This window comes from Condylostylus longicornis, unplaced genomic scaffold (genome assembly GCF_029603195.1).
Source record: "Condylostylus longicornis isolate FDR11 unplaced genomic scaffold, ASM2960319v2 ptg000048l, whole genome shotgun sequence".
In the NCBI taxonomy this organism is placed as follows: domain Eukaryota; kingdom Metazoa; phylum Arthropoda; class Insecta; order Diptera; family Dolichopodidae; genus Condylostylus; species Condylostylus longicornis.
In genome coordinates, this window is record NW_026578017.1 from 16,378,670 (window position 1) to 16,403,679 (window position 25,010).

The following is a 25,010-nucleotide window of genomic DNA, read 5'->3' on the forward strand; positions in this document are numbered from 1 at the left end:
TTGAAGAAAATATTCAACCAATTTACTTGAAATTTTATATATAAGCTCAGCTCGACCGTCCGCAAAAATTCGTATGTTTTGGAAGAAATCAGGCATCGGCAACTGGACGTTTACTACGGGCCAAATATACATTTTTGTGTATATAAAGAGAAATAATCAACCGATTTCATTGAAATTTAATATATGAACTCCTCGTATTAAAACAATGAACATATAAATTTTTTGGAAAGATCAGGGCTCGAAAACGGACTTGCGGGCCGATTTTACATTTTTCACCATTTTGAAGAAAGTATTCAACCGATTTACTTGAAATTTCATATATAAGCTTTGCTCGATCATACGCAAAAATTCCTAACTTTTGGAAGAAATCAGGCATTAGCAACTGGGCGTTTACTACGGGCAAAATATACATTTTTGTGTATATAAAGAGAAATAATCAACCGATTTCATTGAAATTTAATATATGAATTCCCCGTATTAAAACAATGAACATGTAAATTTTTTTGGAAAGATCAGGCATCGGCAACTAGACGTTTACTACGGGCCAAACATACACTTTTGTGTATATAAAGAGAAATAATCAACCGATTTCATTGAAATTTAATATATGAACTCCTCGTATTAAAACAATAAACATATAAATTTTTTGGAAAGATCAGGGCTCGAGAACTGATTTGCGGGCCGATTTTACATTTTGCACCATATCCACAGAACAAATTGTTGGAATTTCTTGAAATTTGATATTTGAGTTCTGGTTGTTACCGAAACTAACTGGCGAGCATTTCAGGGAATTCGGATAGCACAAAGCGAAACTTTACTAAGAGCCAAATTTACATTTTTCTAAGTATGTTAACTATAAGCTTACTAATGTCCTAAAGATTGGAAAGAAGTATTTAACAGACATTTTTATAATATTCTGTAACACTTTCATTTAACTAGACAATACACAATGGGGTCGGTTATGTGCTGACCACATCAGATTTTTTATTATTAGTCTACGATAAGAAATTAAATGGTAAGTATCTTTTCCCAAAAATACCCAAAAAATAGCCTAAAAGTTGTTTTCCCGTTTGAGAGATTTTAGTATGAGTAATGTATAGGAGATTTGGATTCTAGTTTTTTTTTTATTGAAAACTTATAACCCAAGTGTCTACTAGATCCCATTAAAAATTATTTCACAAATATATGTGTGAGTGTAGACGGTTAAGAAAAGAGAATCATACGGAAAAAAATACGAATTGAATTAAAAATTACGATTTTACAATCATTTATATTCACTCCATACAATTACAGTTACCCCATACAGTCGTATATTAACTGAAACTAGAATAAAGTGATTTTTTAGAAAAATTACAATATTTACACCGAAGTTCTGAAATGGACTTACATTTAGTTATAATTAATCATTGTTAAAGTTGTATAAAATTTTCTAATAATAATGTTCTAATGACAAATAGCTCATTGTTTCCAATAATTCGTAGTATTATCACCAGAGAATAAGATTTCATTCAAAATTATATTAACAGTTTTTGTCCTAAACTAAAGAAATTTTAAATGCCGCATATTTTATTTAATTATTTTGAAATGTAAGCGTGTAAATTTAATGTCTATTCTATTATAAAATTTAATTTCTTTTCAAATTAATTTCTAAATAAAGAAGAAGAAAAATTCCACAAACTTCATTAACCTCAGCCAAAGTCAAAAATATTTTTGTAAATTTATTTTTATTATTCTAGTTCTCCATTTCCTATACAGATGCCTCCAACAAATTTTGTTATTGGCCCATATGTAATAAAATATGTAAAATTGAAAACAGAACAGATTTTTTCATATTATGTGTAAGGAAATTCCTAAAAAAAGATTTAAAAATCTCACAAGCTATCAACACAATAGCTTTACAATTTGAATTGCACGTGTTTGATTTGAGTGTTTATTTTTTTTCTGTATTGTTGTAAAATCATTGAATATTCTAAACTATTTCCAAATTCTATATACAACAGCAAAGTACAATTTTAACAACATTCTATGCATTTGTTTTTTTTCAATCAGTCTTCCTTTACTCCTCCTAATTGGCGATGCTTGAAACAATGTAAACTAAACAGAAAATCTTAAAAATCAATTATACTATTAATTACTAAGATTTTTTATTTTACAAATTTAGAACTTTATTTTTGGAACGGAACTTAATTATAAAATATTTTATATATTTGCTTGTATTTACATGCATATACACATTATTTGTATGTATTTTATTTGTAAGTTTTTTTCATTAATCACACTAATAGTTACATAGGAAAATTTTAATTCTTAATATTTAGTTCCGATTTTCCGAATAAAATAAATAAGTAAATAAATTAGTACGAGTAGTACGAAAACTAAAATCAAAATTATTGTTTGCCAAATAAAATTTAATTAAAATTAAAATTAAATTATTAGGGATTAAAGTATTTAAGAATTTATATATTACCCCCAAAAAGTGAGAAATTTTATTTGATTTGATGACATTTATGTCAGCTTTTGAATAACATAAACAATTCAACATTTATAAAGTCCATAGATATTAGTCAAGGTAGTGAAGAATATAAAATAGGTGACATCAAATAGTTTCCCATTTCTCTTCAAATTTGTAAATATTTTAAACTCATTCGGAAACATAATTTAGCCGGACAACTATGTATTTCTAAAAAGATTATACTTTTTCTGGCCTTAAATTTTCTTGATTTTGTCGTTAAGGCCGAAATAAATAAGTGCTATATTTTTGATAAAATCCAATATATTGAGAATATTCAAAAATAGTACACATATTACACGCAACCTGTTTGATGTCACTAACATTAATACGAACATATATATACGAATCGAATATTATAATTATTAATTTACACACAAGTATAAAAAAAATGTACAAATTATAATATTTGACAGATTTAAAATTAATGGCATTAATGTCAAAATACTGATTTTTTTTTAATTATATTTTTTGTGTTTCTGTTATACATATATTATTTAAAGAATAGTATAGTATAGGTAAATATCTATAATTATTGACACACAACATTTAAATATAAAAATATTTTGGAATGTTTATTTTTTTTTTCGATTTTAATATCTATATGCTTTTGGATTATGGCACTAGTGAGATTTCTATAATATTCTATATGTGTTATATTTCTATATAATTTATATATTATTATTTATTTTAGGATTAATTTAAATATAATAGGTACATATAATATTTGATTTTGAATTTTTTTTGTTTTTACTTACATTGCCACCAGCTGGGGGAGCTGATCCAGTAACTAAAGCTGGGGTTGCTCCATTTGTTTGCAAATTATAACCATGAGCATTTAAAGCATTTGCAATATGACCAGCAGTCAATTTTGGTGTTCTTTAAAATATTTAAAAGAGAAAAAGAAAATGAAATTAAAATTAGAATTAAAATTTTTTCGAATTATATTTAAAATAATAATTTTCAATAATTTTATAATAATAAATTTTTTCCATATTAATTGTTTGTTTGAACCCGAATGTGTTTGGGAGCAATTGGGTTTTTAACGCTTTGTAATAAAATAATGATCTGAGATATATAAAGAGAGTCGAATTCTGAGTCAATTTAGCTATATCTATCAATCAGCCACTAAACCTGATATAAATGGTTTATTATAAAAGTTTGCAGTGTTCCACCAGGAACGAGAGTTTGGTTAGCAAATTAAGTGAATAAAAATTATTTTTATTATTAAAATAAATTTCTTGATGTTATATCGAAAAAAGCCCACAAAACCTGAATTATGTATGAAATTTTTTTTTTCATTTATTTCATTTGTTAACTTTCATTAAGGCAATTACACGAACCTTCCAAAATATTCCATTTAGCTTAACTATTTTAACAATTATTTAAAATTAGCTTTTGGAATTGTATGGCACATACCCGAAACCCTTATACGAATTGAGTTATTAGCACTACCAACTATCCTTGGTAGGAAAGAAACAATTAGGACCAACGGACGGACATGTCTAATTCAACGCAGAATTTTATGCTGAGCAAGAATATACATATTTAGGCCGCAGACGATGCCTTCAAGTGGCTACAAACTCCATACCAAAGTCGATCTACTCTTGTCGAAGGTGCACGAAGGTATTAAAATAATTTATTGTTGCCATTTTTATGTTAATTCTTTTATTTTTTTTTTAAAAAAATCTTCATACCCTTTTGGAATAAAATTGTTTTAAAAGAAAATGTTTCTTGGCTTTGTGAAAATTAAATAAAGAAATCATAACAATAAATTTCTTTTGTTCCAATTCTAATATAAAAACTCACTAACCCAAAAAAAAAAAACAGAAACCCCTTAAAAATATGAAAAAGAAAAATATTAAATTTTAATACAATAAAAAATTCTTGAAAAACAAGGGAAGGCCTTTGCTTCAATTAAGTTTCCGGAACATAAAAGCAAAAAAACAAGAGAATTAAAAACAACAAAAAAACATAAATAAGAGCAAAAACTCCTTGTTTCCTTAGAATATGCATTGAAAAATCTTTTCAAAAGGACATTAAATAGGTAATTAAAAAGAAAAATAAGAAAACGAAAAAAATCACAGATTTCTTTTAATTAAAAACAACGAAAACAAAAAAATTAAAAAATAACGTTATATTTTTGGTTGAGTTTTTTTTTTGTTTTTTGCCCAAACTCCTTTCTTCCTCATTAACTTTCCCGGAGCAATAACTTCTTTTCTTCTTTTTACTTCTATAAAATTCATTTCCTTTGATTTTTTCCCTCAATTCAATCATTTATTTTTAATTTTACAATATTGTCTAAAGAAAATTAATTGTGGAATGACTGGTAAAGCCGGAAGATTAATTTTTCGAGGATATTTTTCGACGAAATGTATGACACACGTTTTCAAATGGTCCCTTAAACTTAATATTAATTCACTATTTTGTTAGATACATGCTGTTTTGTAGGCATGCAGTTTGTTATAAAATTTAAAACGAGAAAAGTAATTGCAAAAAAGGGTAATGGGGCCTAAATCACGAATTTATAAATTTAATACCTATTGGATATAATGACTAAAGCGTATGATATGGAGTAAAAAATCAACATAATACTGAGACTATAAGGCAAAGAGACAATACTAATGGCAATTGTAAAAATTTGTGATTACAATTTTGTTAAAATTTTTATAAGTCGAATGTTTCCTAAATGTGCCGAAATATGCATGACAAATTTAAGGAGGATTTGTAAGTGAGAATTTATTAATTTCAAAATTTTTAAGTTTTTCATAGCTTTAATTGATTTCCTTTTGAGTACATTCGACATTCGTTCACAATTATGTTCCAATCGGGAAAATTACGTCACATTTACTACTATGAACTTGTTTCATTTACCATACACATTTAAAATATTTTTTCTAAATATTGAAAAATAACAAAATATTTACGAAAAAAGAAAAAATATTTAAAAATTTCCTTAAAAATAAATTACAAAGGCAAAAAGGAAGAAGAAAAAATTTTTTGTTTTTTTTTTTTAATTTTATTTTCTTTATTTACTTACGGTTTTAATGGAATTGGAACATAACCCTCAGTTCCGGGTGGTGGATTTTTCATAGCTGCTGCTTTAGCATGAATGTCACAATATAATTTATTGTTGAAATTATAATATCCTTGATTTTTCAATGATGTACCACAGGTGGCGCATTTAAAGCATTCAACATGAAGATTTTTATCCTTAATGCGGCAGAATACACCACTATTTGAGTTACAAAATATTTGAATTGGAGTATTGTTGATCGTTTTTGTCCATCATTAAAATATCAGAAAATGAATTTATGTAACGGTTATTCATTGGTTTTTTCCAAAGTTGATCATTAAAGTTTTGTTATTTTTAATTTTTTTATTTTGGTTGTTCCAGTTTTTTTAATTATTGTCGTCCACCAATTTAAAATTATTGATTATGTTTCAATTATTTTTTCCCCGAATTTATGGCAAATTTCATTTTCATGGTAAGGATTTTTTTTAAATATTTTTTTTGCGTTTATTGCCACCATCATCATAATTGGAAACAATCACAATGTTATTAGAATTTATCAGTTTTTGTTTTAAAATTTTTTGGTTGTTGTTTTAACAGGGTACGGCATTGATTTTAATGGAAATTCGAAAAAAAATAAAATTAAAATAATTAATTATCATGAACAATTTGTTTTATTTAAAAAAAAATATTTTAGTGTTGAAATTAAAAAAAATGTTTTGGAACCGGGAAACTGGGATTGTTTTGAGGGGGGGTAAGGCAGTTTTAAAAAAAAAATTGGTTAGAAAATTAATAAATTGGAAAATATTAAAAATAATTTTAAACAATTGGAAATTAATTATCGGATGGTTATTTTTTTTTGTTTTGGAGGGTTATTAAATTTGGTCAATAATAAAATTAGTCTACTGGGAAAATTATAATGTCAATAATTAAAATTGTTTGGTGTGGTTTTTATTTTTATTTTCATATTTTTTTTGTTTTTTTTTTCAATAATATATTTAATAATCAATTATCGTAATTAATAAATAATAATATTAATTAATTTCGTATTTTATTTTGATTATATTATATGTGGTATTGTAGTCGTATACAAATCGTCCCTAAAGGATTACGATTATGCTTGTTAATTTATTTGTGTTTAAATTATAATTATCCTTTAAAATTACTTTTAAAACCATTAATTAATTGGATTTTAATTATTAATATTTTGCAAAAATAGAAAAGGAAATTCAAATCTGTTTCTTGTTTTGTGATTTTCATTTTTTATTGCTTAATTATAAGAGTAAATATTTTCAGATTTAGTTCATATTTTTCTGTACGACTGGTAACTTTAATTTGTCTATTCTGTTTAATATTCTCATAACAAAACTTGTTGAGTATATCGATGTAGTTGATGATAGCTTTCATTTTATCTTAAGAATATTTGTTTGACTACTTTGAAAATTTTCGTTTAAGTATTTTATTAGACTTTGATAATAATTAATACTTTCGCGCAGTTAATTTATAAATTTTTACAAACCAAAAGAATGGGAAAAAATTAATTTTATAAAAATGGAAAAGCTGAAATTTCTCTTTTAACATAGATAAGGACTATATTAGGGAGGAGTAGAAAATATTCGACAAAATTCCTCGAATTTACGGAGTTAAACTACTAAAAGTATTTGTATTGGGTGGCCGAAATGTAGAGCGATCTCGAAACGGAGCGATAAAATGGGATTCGCGTAGTTTATTTCGATAAATAATAATCATTCGTGATTTGACCTCCAATTTTGTAAAAAGAGACCTTTCAAATTTTGCAATTTTATTTATAATTTGGGAAATATGAAAGCCGTGAATTTCTTTTGGTTTATTTTCTGTTTAAAAAAATTTAAGTATATTTTAAGAAAAATAGGAAGTTTGGCAAAACTGATTGTATTTGTAAGTGCATAATTTAAATTAAGACATAATACGAGGCGAGGCGCACGCCCTGTAAAATGCATATGGATTTTGGATTCAAATTTTGGTTTTCGTTTCATAGAAAGATTGCTGTCAAGTTTGGCACAAATATTTGGAAATTTCTATAACCTTTCCTTAAATTTTTAAATTTAATTATACAATTAATTAATTATATAATTAATAATTATTTTAATTTAAATATAATAATTACTATAGTTCTTACACTCAGACTCGCGGGTATCTTTGTTGCTTTAATCCATAAAATATGTATTTAATTTAAATGAATGTTTATAACTAAGTGTACAAACTTTTTAAAATGGTAAAATAGTGAAGGAACTGTGTATTTAAAAATCAAGTGAAATTGTATAAAAAGTAAATGTTGTAATATTCTAATATTCTAGAATTTATACACAAATATGACGATAATAATATGTAGGAGCATATTATTAATTTATTTTGTAATAAAATAGGATAAATGTAAGGCATCTGGACAACAAACATTAACCCGCTTACGTAATATGAGTACCACAGCTACAGCATACTGCTTGACCTGATGATGAATCAGTTTCTGCTATTTCTTTTGGTGGTAAATCAACATCTGGTTGTGCTTGTTGCATATGTTTTTGTATAAAATATGGTATTGCTTTTGGTTTCGGTTGTATTACTTGTTGCTGTGGCTGTTGTTTTGGTTGCTGATTTTGTTGCTGTTGATATGATTTTTGTTCCTTATTTTGTTGTATTGTTGGTGTACCAGTTCGATCATCCGATTCTGTTTTATTTGCTGGTGCTGGTGTAGCTGAATGACTGACTGGTGTTCTTATTCGTCCACCAGGAGATCTACAATGACTTGCTGTCCAATAGAAATTCATCGGAGAATATGGCTCTTCAGTTTTATATTTTATTTTTGATTTTATTTCAATTTTTTTTGTAACATTAAATTTGTATACACAATTATATTTTTTATTCATATTTTTGATTTTGAATTTGAAGTAAAATTCAAATAGGGAGTTCCAAAATAGCAAAATAAAATAAAAATTTTTATTTGTTAGTTTGCGAGCACTTTTTACAAGAAGCATTTTAAAAATATAATACTATTATGCCTAAAATACTAATTAACTAAATAAGCTTACTTCTAGGTCTAGGTTCGTTTTCTATGCAAGGTTATTACAAAAGGGTATACAAATTAGGAATAACATAGAAGGAATAAACTTTAGGATTTTTTTTTTCTGTCAAAAGTAATTTAAAAACTTAAAATTTTTCATTTTTAGTTGGAATCAGAATATTATTTGGGACTTACACAATAAGGCGTTCACATTCAGCACAAATATTTTGACCAGATGGTAAACCACCAGTATTTTGGACTTTTGGTTGACCAACTGGAGCTGTAACATGTCTTACGGGTCCACCTGATTGTTGATGATGTTGTTGTTGTTGTTGATGTTGGTGATCACTTGATTGATGGTGATGGTGTTGTTGTTGTTGTTGGTGATGGTGTTCGGATGCATAATTATTATAGTGGGCTAAGGGTTATTGTGAATATTTTTGTTTAGTTTTTAGTTATGATGGAAAAATATAAAGTTTATTTTTGTATAACAGTATTACTTTATATTGTTATATTAAGGTTTTCTTCTGTTTTATTGTAAGATATTTTTGGAATTTGAAAAGCTCTTTGTTTTTATGTTATTTTTATTTATTCTGATATATTTAGATATTTGGAATAAAGCTTTTTTACATGACAATGAAACTAACAGGTTTGCTGTATAATATTTTTTGAAATTCTTACTATGAAAATGTATGGTGTTTTGATGGAATGATAAACCTTGACCTTGAGACAAGGTTTTTTTAAATATATTGTGTTTATACTTCATTACATATATATTACATACAGTAGTAAAAACAGGTACCTGTACTGATTAATGATAGGTGCTTTCAAATCAAAGGCCATACTATTTTTCCTTTGGTATTTTAGAGTGTAGGAATTTAAAGCGTCACAACGCGTATTATAATAAAAGTTGTGTCGTAAATTTAATGGTTATTTTATCATTAATTAAGAATAAAATACCCAAAATTAAAAATATTAATAGAATTATGGGGGAAATTTTAATTAAGATTTAATTTTTGTTTTTGAGAATTTTATTGAAATAGTTGGCATGTCAGCTATAACATCTATATTAAAAAGGGATTAATGTACAAATTATATATGTATATGGGAACACATACAGTAAATGGGGAAAATATAATTTTTCTAATATCTACACATACATTAATACATAATTATATTTTTGTTTATATAAATTTTACTAATTCTTATACGCTAATTAAAATCGTTTACTTTTTCGAATACATTCAAAAAAATTTATATTATAAAATTTTAGTTGTTTAATTTAAAAAATTTACCATTAATTTAATTTTTACTATAGAAATATTGTTTTGTTGTATACTTATATTTTTTATGAAATTATTTTATATGAATTATTACCTAATAAATTAAAACCAACAGATTTTGATTTTATCATAGCAACATTTTTTATCTAGATTTTTTAAAGAACTTTTTCTTCAATTTATTCCTAATATAACATTAATAGTTATGATGTTGGACAATCAAGATGGCATTTGTTATGAAGAAGTCAGTCAGTTTAAAAATTTTAATTTAATTATAGGGGTAAATTATTACTAGAACGCAAAATATTCTAAGTCAATCTAAAAATAAATTGAATGCATAATTTTTTCTTAAATAACAACCTTGCAAAATAAAATGTATATTAATTTTAAGAGACAGGCTTCTTCATTTGCAATAATTTCTTGCTAAGAATTTTCTATAGTGTTAAACCGTTATTTCGGGAAAAACATCAAGTTATTAAACGATAAAAATATAATACAGGTTTAAAAAAATTGCATATTTCTAGGTAAATTATTTATTTTGATTCTGTTAAAGGATTATTAAGCTTTCAGCTTGTGGTAAAATAATGTAAAATTATCAAAAAAAAAAAATGTTGCTTAGTAAAATCATTGTTAATTTTAGTTTTTCACACTATTCAACTTTAATTTAATAACAATTTATATTTTATCCTTTTCTAACAAATATTTTTCGTAAATTTTTATTGAAGATTTTGTCTACTTAGAGTTTTATAAATATTTTATTCAGAAATTTAAGCATTTTATCTATTATTAGAACAATAATTGTAAAATATTATATATATATGTAAGCCAATAATCGTAAAATTCAATGAAAGTTAACATTAGTGGAGATTAATACACAGAATGTAGCGTAATTTTAATTATGTTGCACATTTTTTTTCCAACATTTGAAATTTTTCACAGAATTAATTGCACTCTTGCAATTAAAAACTTTTCAAAAGTCTTCAAATTAACTTTTATGTATAACATTTTATTAATTTTAAATAAATTGAGCCAACAGATATTAATGAATTTTAAAAATAAAAATTCATACATATTAAAATATTACTAAAAATTTATAGGCAAAATAAAAAAAATATTTCGGAAATTTTTAAGAGGATATTTTCTCATAATTTTCTTATTTCTTTTTTTCTTTATAATTACATTCAATAACTTCATATGAATTGCAAGTAATTGGCCCAATTATGGACGTTAGAAGGTAGTTAATATTAATAAAATTAGACAACAGATCTTTTTGGTAGAAAAAACATAGAGAAATAATGGAAAATTTCTATTTAAATTTAGCGAATTTTTACTTTTATTCTGGCAACAATGAATTTAGTTATTAATTTATGTATTACAGATTGCTTACTATATTACAGATAATAACATTTTAAGTATAGTATTACATTTAATAGCTAGAATTTTTCATTCATTCTATTGGACAGAATAAATAAGAACTATATAGATAAGTTATATTAATGAAAATTTAAATATAATATAAATGATTAGCAGAAGGCCTCTGATTTATCTTAAACAAATATTTGACAACTGTTCAAAATACAACTGTTCAATTGAATTCAAAATATTTCAAAAACTATTAAAAATATGCCAGGCAAATAAATTTTCTGTTCATAAACTTTCAGTTATTAATGAGAAAATATATTCATAATTAATTAAGTCGCCTGTACGATTACATGAATTAATTGAAATATTATAATTAATTATTTAATAACAAATTACATTATTGAATTAATTAATCTGAAAATTCGATTTAAAATTATATTAAAGAAAACATTACAGGCGTTATAACAAAAAAATATATTTTTGTTTTGAATAAAAATATTTTTATAAATTTTTTTATAAATTTGATAATTTGCCAGGGAAAATGTTATTATGGTAATAATTTTCTACTTTAAATATATACATACATACACAAAATTTAATAACGTCCTTAAAAATTTAATTGAGTAATTGAAAAAGAAAAGAATTAAAATTAGACTAAAATATGTTGAATAATTTAGTAATTAACTTTGAAATACATTCATAATAAAAAAATTTCAATAAAAAAATTAAATTTCAATAGTTTTATTACGTAATTTATTTATTATTTTAAAGAAGCACGCCAGCAATTAAAAATTGCCTTCGCGACAAGAATAATTATGAAGCTTATGCAACTTCAACTAATTAGTAAAGGTGCGCCAGCATTAAAAAGTAAAATTGATAATAACATCGGAATGTTCATTGTTTTTTTTTCACCATTTTGTATAAATAATAATTTTATTTCCAATTCTTTATTTTAAGTTTTAACAAAAACAATGTTTCTTGGTATTTTTAAAAATTTGCTTGGAAAATATGACTTAAAGTGCACCTTATGTATTCAATATACGAGTACTTGAAATAATTTTCTTAAATACTTGAAATATTTCTATTAGAAACTTTTTTATAATATAATTAATCATTTAGGGGCATTTAATTATAATACAATTTTTTAATGTGAATGGAATTGATTTTCATTGGAATTGAAAATTGTGTAACACAGCATTACTACTACACGGTTAACATAAAATGACTTCTACCTTTTAACATGTGACATAAGGTTTCCAAAAATTTTCTTAATGGATTCTTGTAAAAAAATATTTTTTTGCTCCTATTTCGTCTGTATTATGAAGGCCAAAATTATAACAAAATAATTTATTTGTTTTTTGTAAAACAGAAGCAATAATTAAGAGAAATCAATTTAAAATTCTTTATATAATTTCCAATATTAATATCCTTTTTAAAAATGTAAAGGATATAAAATTTTCCTTTTGATATTTTGCAATATATTCAATAAAATATATAATTTCCATGTTTCGTAGATTTATTTCATGATAACACACAAATATGTACAAAAAAAAATTTTACATTTTGTAGATGCATGCACATACACACACACAAGTGGTGAAATAATATTCATATATTTTCATATTTAATTCAATTTTCTTCTTCAACTATGGTTAAATTTTTTCATGAAATTTTATTATTTTTTTTGCAAAAGGACTTTTTGATTAAATTTTTCTCAATTTGTAACTTTTTTTTCATTCAATTATTTGATCTTCTTGAAAAATGCTTAAATTTCCATTTAAAATTTTTAACATATAAGCTAAACAATAATAATCAGTAAATTCTAGTTTACCTGGTTCACGTGGTTCACTTTGCTCTTCATTTAGGAATTTCAATACCTCTGAATTGGTTGGATTGTATTCCTTTTCATGTTTTTTGAAATTAACCCTAAAATATTTAATTAGAAAAATATAAAATAATTAAATAATAAATAATTGTAAAATAAAATTAAAATAATAAATAAATAAATTTCAAAAGGAAAATTTATTCATAAGAATTGTTAATTTTGAATTCAGTTTTTTGCAGCTGATTGAATATTTTTGGTGACAATTTTATATTTTAATAAAAATTTTTAAAGAAGATGTGATTTTTTTCGTTTTTTATATTTAAATATTTGAATTTTATTCCTTGGTCTAAAGGAAGAATATGTTTTAAAAAACAATTCAATATTTTTCTAAAATTTATAATTTATTAAAAATAAAAATTATCAAATCCTATGAATTTTATGAGAGTTTCCACTTTTTAGCATTTTTTTTTCTTAGTAATAAATTTAATATTACTAAGAAAATTCGAGCAAGTAAGAATTTTTTAACTTGTAATAGGTTAGAGAAATAAGCGGTTTATTCATAGCCAACATAATATAATGTTACACGAAAATTTCACAAAATAGAAGTTAATTCTTCATTTTCATGCACACCACAAAACTAACAATTACTGGAGATCATCATAGTATCAACACAAGAAACAGGCAACTCCAACCACTGTTAATTTTCTTTAATATTCTAAAATAATTTTCATTTGAATTATATTTATCTCTTTAGTATATGTACAATATATTTTTTGTCTTCAATATAAAAACTACAATTAAAATTTACAAAAATTTGGGGTAGTAAATCAAAATTCAATGACCCCCAGTTAAATTTATATACGCTTTGGAATTTAGGTTTTTCCTTTTTTTTCATTTCTAATTGAAAAAATTTTTTTCTGAATAAAATTAAATTAAATTTTAAAGTTTTAATTAGATAAAAGCACTTGAGTCTACATAACATATATTCTTCGTTATAAATGGCTGTGTAGCCAAAAACACAAGCGGTTAAACAATTTTATTCCATTATTATTGTTATACATATTATAGTCCAAATCTATATAATGGCCACACTATTAATATATTTCTCTCTTTATTATTGTACATATAGATATAAGAAACAATTTAGAGACTAATTTCCATGGGTTTTCCGTTTAGAATTTTTATATTCAATGGGAATTATTGTATAAAAAGTTTGCATACTAAGAGTGCAACCACCGGTGAAAAAATTCCAAAAAAAAAAAAATATTTTCAACTTCTAAAATAACGTTGTTCCTATACTATCCTAAAGTTTTAACCTCTTTTTTTTCGGAGAAAAAAAAAAGTTTTGTGATCAACATTTTTTATACATACTCTTATATTTTTAAATATTTTGACATGAAAACGCAAAAGTTTTGCAATTAAATATTGTACGGTATGGTCCCGAAATGGCATACAAAAATATAAAAATTAGAAGTTTTGTGGAATGAAAATAAAAAAAGAAAGTTAATTTAAAAAAATTAAATATGCAATGAACAATATAGGCCACAATTTATTTACATTTTAAAAAGCCATCATGTAAATTTTAAAACTAGCTTATATGAACTAAACTAAACTTAAATTGAAGCGTAACACAGAGAATGATATTCAGATTTCGAAAAGAGAATTCACATGAAATCGTCTACATAAATGTGTATCCTAATGGGAAAATTAAATAAAAAAATTTAAAAATTTCAACTCTGCTTGTTTAAGGGGCACTTTAGTAGGCCGGGCCTGAAAAGTGATACTTGCTGATTCTGTGGGTAATGATGATCTTGCCTATTGGAGAAAGCAAATACTTTGCTCTCACAGCAGCGGAGTGTCTGTCTTCCGGGTCTCACAAGTTGCTTGAGTTCACCAAGAGAGTAAGTCTCGAAAGTATGTTATAGGGCATGTTCTGCACTTAGGGAAGGGGGATAGAGCTTTATACAATGATCTATCGCGGTGCACTACCACCCCGATTATAAAAATCTAAAATCTATTACAATCTAATTGAGTCTCCTAAAATAATTGAATTGAATTTTAATTATTCTGATTGAAAATATAATTTTTATTTAAATTCTAAATAATTTTAATTTTTCATTAAAATACTTAATTAAAAATAGATAAATATCTACCAGGAAATTTTAATATTTTTGAAAGGATACTTTTAATTGTTCATTTCACATATAAAATCTTGCTTTGGAAAAAAAAAAATTATGAAAACTTTTATAAAATTGTTTTTTTTTTTTTTTTTTGTATCCAAAGCTATCCACACAAATCTTAAAGAAAATTTCAAGGATTTTCAAGAAATTTCGAAATTTATTATATTATTTCGAAAATCAATAATAATCAAACGAATTCGAAATAGTCATGCATTTGTAACACAGCACAGTGCAATAAAAAAAATTTGCAACACTAAAAATTAGTGTGCACAAAAAAAAACCATAAAGCCTACCAATTCAATAATTACTCGGATATTTTTAAATTTTATCAATTTTCGTAATCTTTTATCGTAATTTTTCCATATGAAATAAAGTTTCCGATTCAAATAAACAATTTAAAAATTTAAAAGAAAAAAATAATTATTTTAAAATTTTTTCTAAAATTATAAAAATAATTTAAAGAATTTTCCAAAACGTTTTATTGTGTTGGCAACATGGTATAGGAGAACAGCTCATGAATTATAACTATGTAACCATAATATAATGAATTTTCTCCATAGTGATAATAACCAAAGAAAAGAAGAATTCAAACAGTAAAAATCAAATGGAAATAGAGAAAAAAAAAACCAAACTAAACTAAATCAAACACCAAGAAGGTAAAATAGAAATCTCTTAAAAGTACTGGAGAAAATAAAGAAACGCTACACGTTTACTCAAAAGTAAAACACTTATTTTGCCTGTATTTTTTAACAAAATAATTTTATCACGTCTGGGCTTCATCGTACATACTTACATATTACAATAACGTTTATGTATATCCTTTAAATTTAATTCATTTTTATTTAGAAAAAGGCGCTTATAGTAACAACAAACAAAATAACAAGAAAAAAATAATAATCATAATATAATACTTCACTTGTAAAAAATATCCTAGGTAACGAAGAGGTGAATTAAATGAAACCGGGAAACAATAAAGGAAATGAAGAAAAATTCAAGTAAAATATAAAATCTTGTATTCGTTCTCAGGTTGGTATTGTCTTCGTTCTCTATATTTGAATGTGGTGGTGTTTATTTTTGTTTATTCGTTCATTGCATGGTAATTACATTTTTAACTTCTAGGATTTTTTTTCATCTTTCCTTTTTCCATCCTTTCTTTTAATTTTTTATTTTTTTTTTGAAGTGTATATGAAGGAAAGTAGCTAGCTATTTCGTTTCCTATATATTTATATTATTTTTGGTTTTGTTTATTATTTTTACATTTTGTAAGAAGACGTAAGAAGCTTTTTCCTATTAGTTAAATGAAAATTAAGTGGGAAAACGCGAAGCAAAAGAGTAGAAGAATACGCTTATTTTTTCTCTTTCAAAACATTTTCTTATTTTTAAAACTTAATAGAAATGAAAAATAATAAAAATAAAGAAAAAAATTGAAAAATACATTAGAGGGAGCAGGGGGCGAAGAGATTTTAAAGTTGAAATGAAACGTTGAATTAAAATGGTAATCACTTGCTTAATATTGTCGTTTTCTTTGGAAAGTAGTTCTGTATGAATAAGAAATTTTTACAGTGTATACCGGGCATTTTGCTCACTATTTAATGTTAATATTACAATTAATTTGTTTTAGTAAAGAATATTTCACATTCGAAAAATTGTAAATTGCAAATTGAACAAGATTGATGAACACCATCAACATTCTGGACTCAAATTTTATACATTTACTGCGTTTCCATATTTAATAGAATGCTATTATTTCAAACAACTCCGGAGTAGTTGGGAGAAATTCGAAAATGGAAAGTTGTTTTGTATGAAAATTCTGATACTGGAGTAAAAAATGCTATGAATATTGCGGATTGCCGAATGAATGCTTCGAACTAATCATATCCCTCTAAAACATTTCTGTATATACTATATGATGCAGTTGGGAGTGTGAGGTTATTAGTTAAGAATTGTAAAGCGAATTTGTTATTAGAACGCATACGTATAAGGGTATGGAAATTGACTCGAATTTATCGCTCATTTAATTCTCATTTTTATTTATTAACAGCCCTCTTTCGAGTACACCTTATATCAAATTAAACATTTATCCACTTTATATTTTTATTTTTTTTTCATATTATTTTTTTAATAGCAAACTTAATTGTTTATTACTATAGAAATTAAATTTCTGTTAATTATGCAATAACATGTCTTGAATACAAAAATATTATATCTAATGGAAAATTCCTGGAAGCGCTGGAAAATAGATTACCTTACAATTTTTCTTAATTTTTATTTTTTTTTCAAATTTAATTAAGAAAATTTTCGGTATATTAACTTGCCATCTTTTGGAGGATTTTTGGAATTTTTTTATGTCTAAACTGATGTTAATGATATGACCGCTTAGGTCTATGTATAAGACGTCGATCAATTTGTATTCAGATTAGTATCAAGGAATTATATCCAGTGGCAGTATTTTTAAAGAGTATGAAAAGCTTCTTTTATAAAAATTATTTGTTGTTTTTAAAACTAAACTAATATCCAAAACTAATGGGAATTAATTTATCCAATAATTTCCGGTACCATTTATTCATCTACTTACTAACCTAATTACATTCAGTATTAAAGAACACGTAGGTACGTGCTCTATTTCGTAATTTCATAAAATATAAGAAAAAATTTAGAATATCTTACATGCGCTTAAATTTTATTTAATCGAAAATTTTCAAAAATTTAAGTAAATAATATATAAAATGAAGAAACTAGCTATAGCAAACTAAAGCAAAATTACGACATTTATTATAAAAATTTATTTACTTATTTAATTTAATTATTTTGTATACCATCATGTCAAGATTAGGTTTAACATTTTTATGACCTTTTACTAGCTTATAAAATTTATAATTTCATATTTTTGTTGGACCATTTCGTACGTCCTAAGATTTTGAAAATAAATTTCATAATTTTTTAGATTAATTGAATTAAACATATTCATTTTCCCCATCTCTCAAGTTAATTTAGAATATTTCTAAACCATACATAACTAAACACTTTTGAGAGCATTAGAACAATTTCTGAACTAGTGTAGCATATACAATGTAAACTATGTAATAGTATAACACCTTAATACATTTTATATTAACAATCAAACTAGTACGATATCTAAGCAATCAATGTGTTTATAAGATTAATAAAATGTTCATGCTCGCGAATTTTCTGCCAGATATGTTTAATTAGATTTATAGAATTTAATTGAAAGTTATATTAAAATTTGTTAATATAAACTCATATAATAGTATGTACATAATATATAAAAATATACAAAGGCATTCATTTAAATTTGTTTATTTTCCAAAATGTCTAGAATGTTCGAATTTATATTCTGAATTGAATAGTAATTGGCAACTAAAAATGTGATTTATATATGAGAAAAATTTTACATTTACATATAAATATTGAAATGATTATTTTAGAAAGATAAAATTTTTAAAATATTTAAAGAATTTATCAATCAATCGTCACGTGTATACCAAATGTGGTCTTTCCTAGTATAAATATAAATAATTGTAAATTTCTCAATATGTACGCAGTAATATTTGTGTGGCCCTAAATTAACAGTTGAATAATAATATTTATTTTTTTTTGATTGAGCAAATTTATTAAAGTGATTTTGGATTTTTGATAAGAGGATGTTGATAACTTCATGCATACTTCAATAAATTGAGTACAATGCAATAATAATATTCAGCACATTGATTTTTATAATTTCATAATTTTCATAATTTTCATAATTTTCCAATTCGAAATTCAAAAGCAAACAACTTATTATGGCTGGGATTTATAGATCAATACCTTTTCAATGCAATAAATCAAAGTATCTTAATTTTTTTCTTTTTTGAATATGTTATTTGAGACGTTATCGCTTAAATTAAAAAATCTTAACAATCTAAATCATAACAAAATTTGGAAGTGTTTTATTCCAACCCAAAGAGAAATGTGTTTGTCAAATGCCCAACACAATTCCTATATAACATAAATGGTAATGAAAAATTCCCATGTAACATAGTACGCCCTGATATGTAGACAAATTTCTTTCTAGTTTAATAGTTTAAACATCATAAAATTTTCAAGTCTAATTTTAATTAAGTGTCTTACATGTTGTATAAAATATTTAAACATTTTCTCAAAATGAAAAATTGTTCTTAGAAATTTAAATTTTTTACAATAACAAGGAAATTTCACTTTGTGATCATTAAAAATTTTCAATTGTTTCTATAATTTGTCCATGAAAGTTCTTTTTTCTAGGTGTGTTAACTATAAGCTTACTAATGTCCTAAAAATTGGAAAGAAGTATTTAACAGACATTTTTATAATATTCTGTAACACTTTCATTTAACTAGACAATACACATTGCGGTCGGTTATGTGCTGATCACATCAGATTTTTTTTAGTTATTATATCAAAATCTTATCGAAATATAAATTGACTTAATTGGCAAGGATTCTAATTCAAAAAGTTCGGTATTCCACTTACATCCCACTCAAGTGTAGGTTATCAAAAAAAAAAAAATTGATATTTTTCAAGTGATAAGTGATACTAAAGTATCCAGACTTTGGGAATCAATAAAAATCGAATAAAAAATAGTAAAGAAATGCAGAAAATTTAAAAAAAATAATGGGATTATGATAAGCCAATTACTAAACGTGATAGTTACAATATTTGATTTTATTATTGTAAACACAAAATAGTTTTTGAATAATATTGGGGTCTCTGCAACAAAAATCACTATTTTTTAATTGATTTATTTTTCAGAATTAGCCTTACTCTTATTTAGTTATTTTACTTTAAATTATGCGATTTCGGAAGTCAAATAAATAATTTATGTCAAAATTTTTAATTTTTTCTGTAATTTTTAACTAGTCAAAAATTTGAACTGTATTGAAACGAACTTTGAATATGAAAATTCTTAATCTTAATTGAAATTTTATTAATTTTAAATTTCAATCTTAAAACAAATAGCATAAGGAAAATCTACGCCACATATGGAATAATTCCTTTTGAAAACTAGAGTGAAAACAATATTTTTATATTTTATACACTATATCTTTAATAAAGCCTTTTTGAAAATTCACTATTTTCGGAAATAATTTGAAAATTCAATAAATTATAATTGAATAGCTTTTTCCTTATACACTTAAAATACTTTAAAATTTAAAAGATCTACTCATTTCTTTGACCTATATTACGTACTCTGCATATATAAAATATGTGCATTTTCATATTAAAGAAAACTATTTCTTTTCCAAAGAAAAAAAAACACTTTGAACTGATATCCTTTCAAAACTTTCTAAAAATTTTTGAAAACCAATATTGTTTTTGTTATTTTTTTCCTTTTCAATTTTCTTTCATTCAAAAATTATACAATATCTTTCTATTTTATTTGAGTAACTATAAAATGTTACAATAAGAAAAGAAAAATTTCACTAAAATTCTGCTACTCGTATATAAGGAAAACATTAAGTTGCTAAAAAAAAATTTTTTTTTTAGGAAAATTAATTTATCTTACCCAAGTACACCACCAGCTAAAACTTCAGCTTGAGCTGTTAAAGTTTCAGCAATTGATTCTTCACTATAAATACCAACTGGGGTGTTATATTGTTTGTTGACAATGCTTTTAAGTTGACCATCGCTGCCATTAACCTAAAAATAAGAAATAATAAGAAAAAAATTGATAAATTTCGCACAAAAAAAAAGAGAATTAATCTACTACAGAGTATATAAAAATAATTGGCATTAGAAAGAGAAATTGAAAGCTTGTAAACGAGAAACAGAATATTTTTTTTACAAGAAAAGAGTTCATGATGCTCTTATATTTTATAACATCAGAATTTTTAAATTCATTTTTATTAAAATTGCTAAAAAAAGTAATATTTATTGAAATTAAACTTAATTTTTCTAATTGATACTTTGCAAATTCTCTAGCACTTGAATATTTTGAGTTTGGAAAAATGATTCATCCTAAATATATGCAATATATTTTTAAAATATTGTTAAATCTTTAAAAAAAATTTCAATTTCTTCATTAGATGAATTAAATTTTCTATAATTAATATTCAAGATTTCATTGAGTCGAAGAGTCATTTTAAGCACGAAAATTTATAGAATTTACTTCGTAATTCAATTACATTTAGAAAATTTGACGAATTCGAGGCCAGAGTCCCTATAATAACTATTATTCAATTATTGGTCATTCAAACTATACGATTTGTTCATTCATAGATTTAATATTTGTAGGCTTAGTCAATTTAAAAGAAATAATAATTGTGAATACTTACTGCACTGAATGGTCTTGCTGCGTTATTGTAGCCACAACCAATATGCTCAACTGGTTGAGGATGTTTGTGAGCAAGAGAAGTTCTCGTCACTGTTTGAACATTATTACCCAAATGACTTTGATGAGCTGGTAATTGACCAGTTGGTGTAACATGTGGACGCCATAATGATCCACCTCTACAAATACATTTTTGTATTTCATAATTTAATGAAAATTTTTAAAATTTTTAATATTTTTAATTTTTATTTTAATATTTTATATTCAAACCTTTGAATTGTCATTGAGAAATTGTTTCCAGATCTAACAACAATATCTTGAGCATCTTTGTGTCTAAGTGTAAAGACATCAACATCATTAATTTTGATAACTGCGTCGCCAGGATAAAGACCAGCTTGATGAGCTAAGCTACCTTCATTGACCTAAAATTAAAAATATTAATTTATTGATTAGAATTAAGTTCAGTAATTAGATTTTTTAAAATAATTTTTATTTCTTTTAAATTTTAAATTTTTTTTTTAAATTTTTAAAATTTTCAGCTTTTCAGTTTAATAACATTGGTTTTAGAACAATTTGATTAATAAAAAATTTTTAGATATGTTGGAAAATGAAACTATTTCTGAAATGTTTTCATGACATTTCTGTAACAGTGTAATTTACATTTTCTCTGTTATCTCTAACAGTTCAATTAAAATCACAGCTACCATTTATTGTTAATGTAACACACTGTGCTTTCGCTGCTTAATAGCTGTGACAGAGAAATTTTAAAAACTTTTTAAACTTTTTATATATGTACACCTCCCCTTAATTTTAGTTTTATCGATGCTCAATTCCTTTAACCACACTTATATATTATATAATAGCAATACACAATATACACAGAAATTCTTGTGTTTATAAAGACCTTAAACTAATTTCAGTTCACATTTCTTCAACTTTATTTTTTGTACCTATACGTATACATACGTACACATAGTAGCGGATGTATGTGTATATATATATATTTAAGTAAGATTCGTTGTCTTCCGTATACCATTAACTCAATTGGATAAAGTTTTTATTAAGTTTTTGTATCGTTTATTTTCTCTAAAAAAGGATATTAAACGTAACGAGTGCACTAAAATGACAGTGACCATAAGAAAATTACGGGTTAAAGAATAAAAAATTAAAATAGAAAACTTTATTACGAAACTTTTAACGAAATTTTCTTTTTTTTTAATATTATTTTGTCATCACAATGCAAGCATACATGCAACTACTCAATATGAAAAGTATATGGAGTTGAAGTGCATTTTTATGCTGTTTTTGTTTTATTAAAAAAATTTTTTTTGATTTTATAAAGAAATTAAATAAAAGTTATCGGAACAGATTTTCTTTAGAACAAAATAAAGTTTTTTTTTTCCAAAACTTTAAACGTTATAATTAATTTATAATAGTACAATAGTGTAATAAATGTAATGAGCAATTTTAATAATTGGCTTGAACTTTATATTGTATAGAAAGAATTATAATTGCCATCAAAATTACTTTTGCATTATAATTTATATTTAAATAAGTTGAAAATTATTTTTTATAAAGTTTAGTTCCTCTCTAAAAGTATTCAAATTTTTAAACGGATACACACAATATAAATTAACTCACTGTATAGCTCTAACATGCTAAGTTTTATGATGCAATTTGGTTGAAATATTCTAAATTCAGGAATACAAGTCGGCGTTTGTGATTGAAAATGTAAAAATTTTTAAACACAATTCTACATAAAATGTGCATGTATTCAGAATGCAAAATTGAGAAATTTCATACATGAAATTTATCACTCAATTAAATACTTTTCATTTAATTTCATTAACAATTTACTACTTTCAGGATGGATAATTCCTCAACTCATCAAAACCAAGTCTATACAAGTACTTATGCAACGCATGGAATGACATTATTTGATTATATTTCAGATATAAAAGGCTAGTTTCTTGTAAACATAATGATGAATAACTCAAAAATTAATTGAGCTAAGTACACCATAAATTATTTTCATAAATGACTTATAATAGGGACAGTCGGAACTCTAAAAAATTGGATGTGATCGAGGCAGTGGTTCGGGTAGCTGACCTACGACTTCAAAAGTTATATTCGGTTGTATTTATATGTGGTTTATTGAAACTAAGAAAATGAGACAAATTTCTTGTCTCCTTGTGGAAGTTGTCATACAACTTTAATAGTTATTTGGCTATTTTAGAAACTACTTAAGTTATTGATTAATACATACAATTCGAAAGTTATTTGGGTGTATATTATTTAAATTATACCGAAATTGCAGTGCTGAAATTTCGTATAAACGAATATGATAAATTGGCCAGTATTTCCAGTAAAAATATTTGAGATGATTTGCTTTCATGTAATAACTACATACTATATATATACATATATGCATAACATAGAACTATACATATGTATAAAAAACAGAGGGTCGTGTGAAACATTGCAGCAATTATAATACAATTCTTAAAATAATTCGTAAAAAGTTTACGTGGTCAACTTCATCTATTCCCGTTATAAATAAAATCAATCCTAATTAAAAATTCTTTAAATTAAATTTGATGGATTAACTTTTAATGATCCATTAAAATTGTTTAACGTGTTAATAACAAAAAAAATGTATGTATATAGCTAGTTTATTTCAATTTTCAAAAGTTTTAAAGAAATTAAATACACAAGTAATTAAGGATTCTTAGAAAAATTTACTGTTAAGAAAAATTTTATTTTAAATAAATAAACTCAATTAAACATCGCAAATAAAAAATAATAAACGATTGCATAAATTTTTTATTATCGACATTTAAAATTTTTGAAAATTAAACTCTTGAAGGCGTTTATTTCTCATTTTTGCGCTATGCAAATATTTAAATTGTCAAAATAAGTGTGAGCCGAAACCTTTATAATATTATCAAGGATATTATCTTAATTTCAATTCTAATCATTTATTAATTCAATATACCATATTAATATTAAAATTTAGAAAGGGTGTGGGATCTTGTAAATAATAGTAATTTTAACATTAAAAGCAAGAGTCTTTAAAACTTGAATATTAAATTCTTAAATAAGAAAATCTTCATTTTGTTTTTATTGTAATAGTAATTAAATCTGTAAAATTTACTATAGTTATATAATAAATAATAATTACTTTTAAAATATTTTAAAATCTTGAATTACCTATTCACAATAATCTTGTAGAAAATTTTCTATTTATTAAAATTGTATGTGTAAGTGTAGAGTATTTATTTTTAGGGGAAAAATATTATTAAGATCTGATATAAATTTAAAATAATAATTTAACCGTTTTATGTTCTTGTTAACATTTTATATAGTAAACTGCGAAAGTTTTATATAGCTAAAAAGTTTAAGGTTTCCCGTCTGTCTAAAAATATCATAAAAGATATTCATATTTTTAATTTTGAATGAAAATGGTTATTTATGGTAATCGCAATAAGGGTTTTAATGTA

General features: G+C 24.2%; 1 protein-coding gene across 6 annotated transcripts in view; it reads right to left on the reverse strand.

Annotated features, from left to right (window-relative positions):
• Positions 1–21,928, reverse strand: part of LOC129611120 (PDZ and LIM domain protein Zasp-like) — a 61,006-nt gene extending 39,078 nt beyond the window's left edge. For 4 of the 6 annotated variants that reach the window (XM_055524076.1, XM_055524078.1, XM_055524084.1 and 1 more), the window contains exons 1-7: positions 21,781–21,928; positions 21,515–21,689; positions 20,746–20,879; positions 13,033–13,127; positions 7,971–8,340; positions 5,550–5,744; positions 3,268–3,388 (exon numbers count right to left, since the gene is read on the reverse strand). In XM_055524076.1, the coding sequence (XP_055380051.1) occupies positions 3,268–3,388; positions 5,550–5,744; positions 7,971–8,340; positions 13,033–13,127; positions 20,746–20,879; positions 21,515–21,689; positions 21,781–21,794 (1,104 nt within the window). In that variant the 5' untranslated portion in view covers positions 21,795–21,928. Of the gene's footprint in view, positions 1–3,267; positions 3,389–5,549; positions 5,745–7,970; positions 8,341–8,754; positions 8,978–13,032; positions 13,128–20,745; positions 20,880–21,514; positions 21,690–21,780 lie in introns of all 6 variants that reach the window. The other 2 variants (XM_055524075.1, XM_055524077.1) reach the window with 2 other exon arrangements.
• Positions 21,929–25,010: the final 3,082 nt, after the last annotated feature.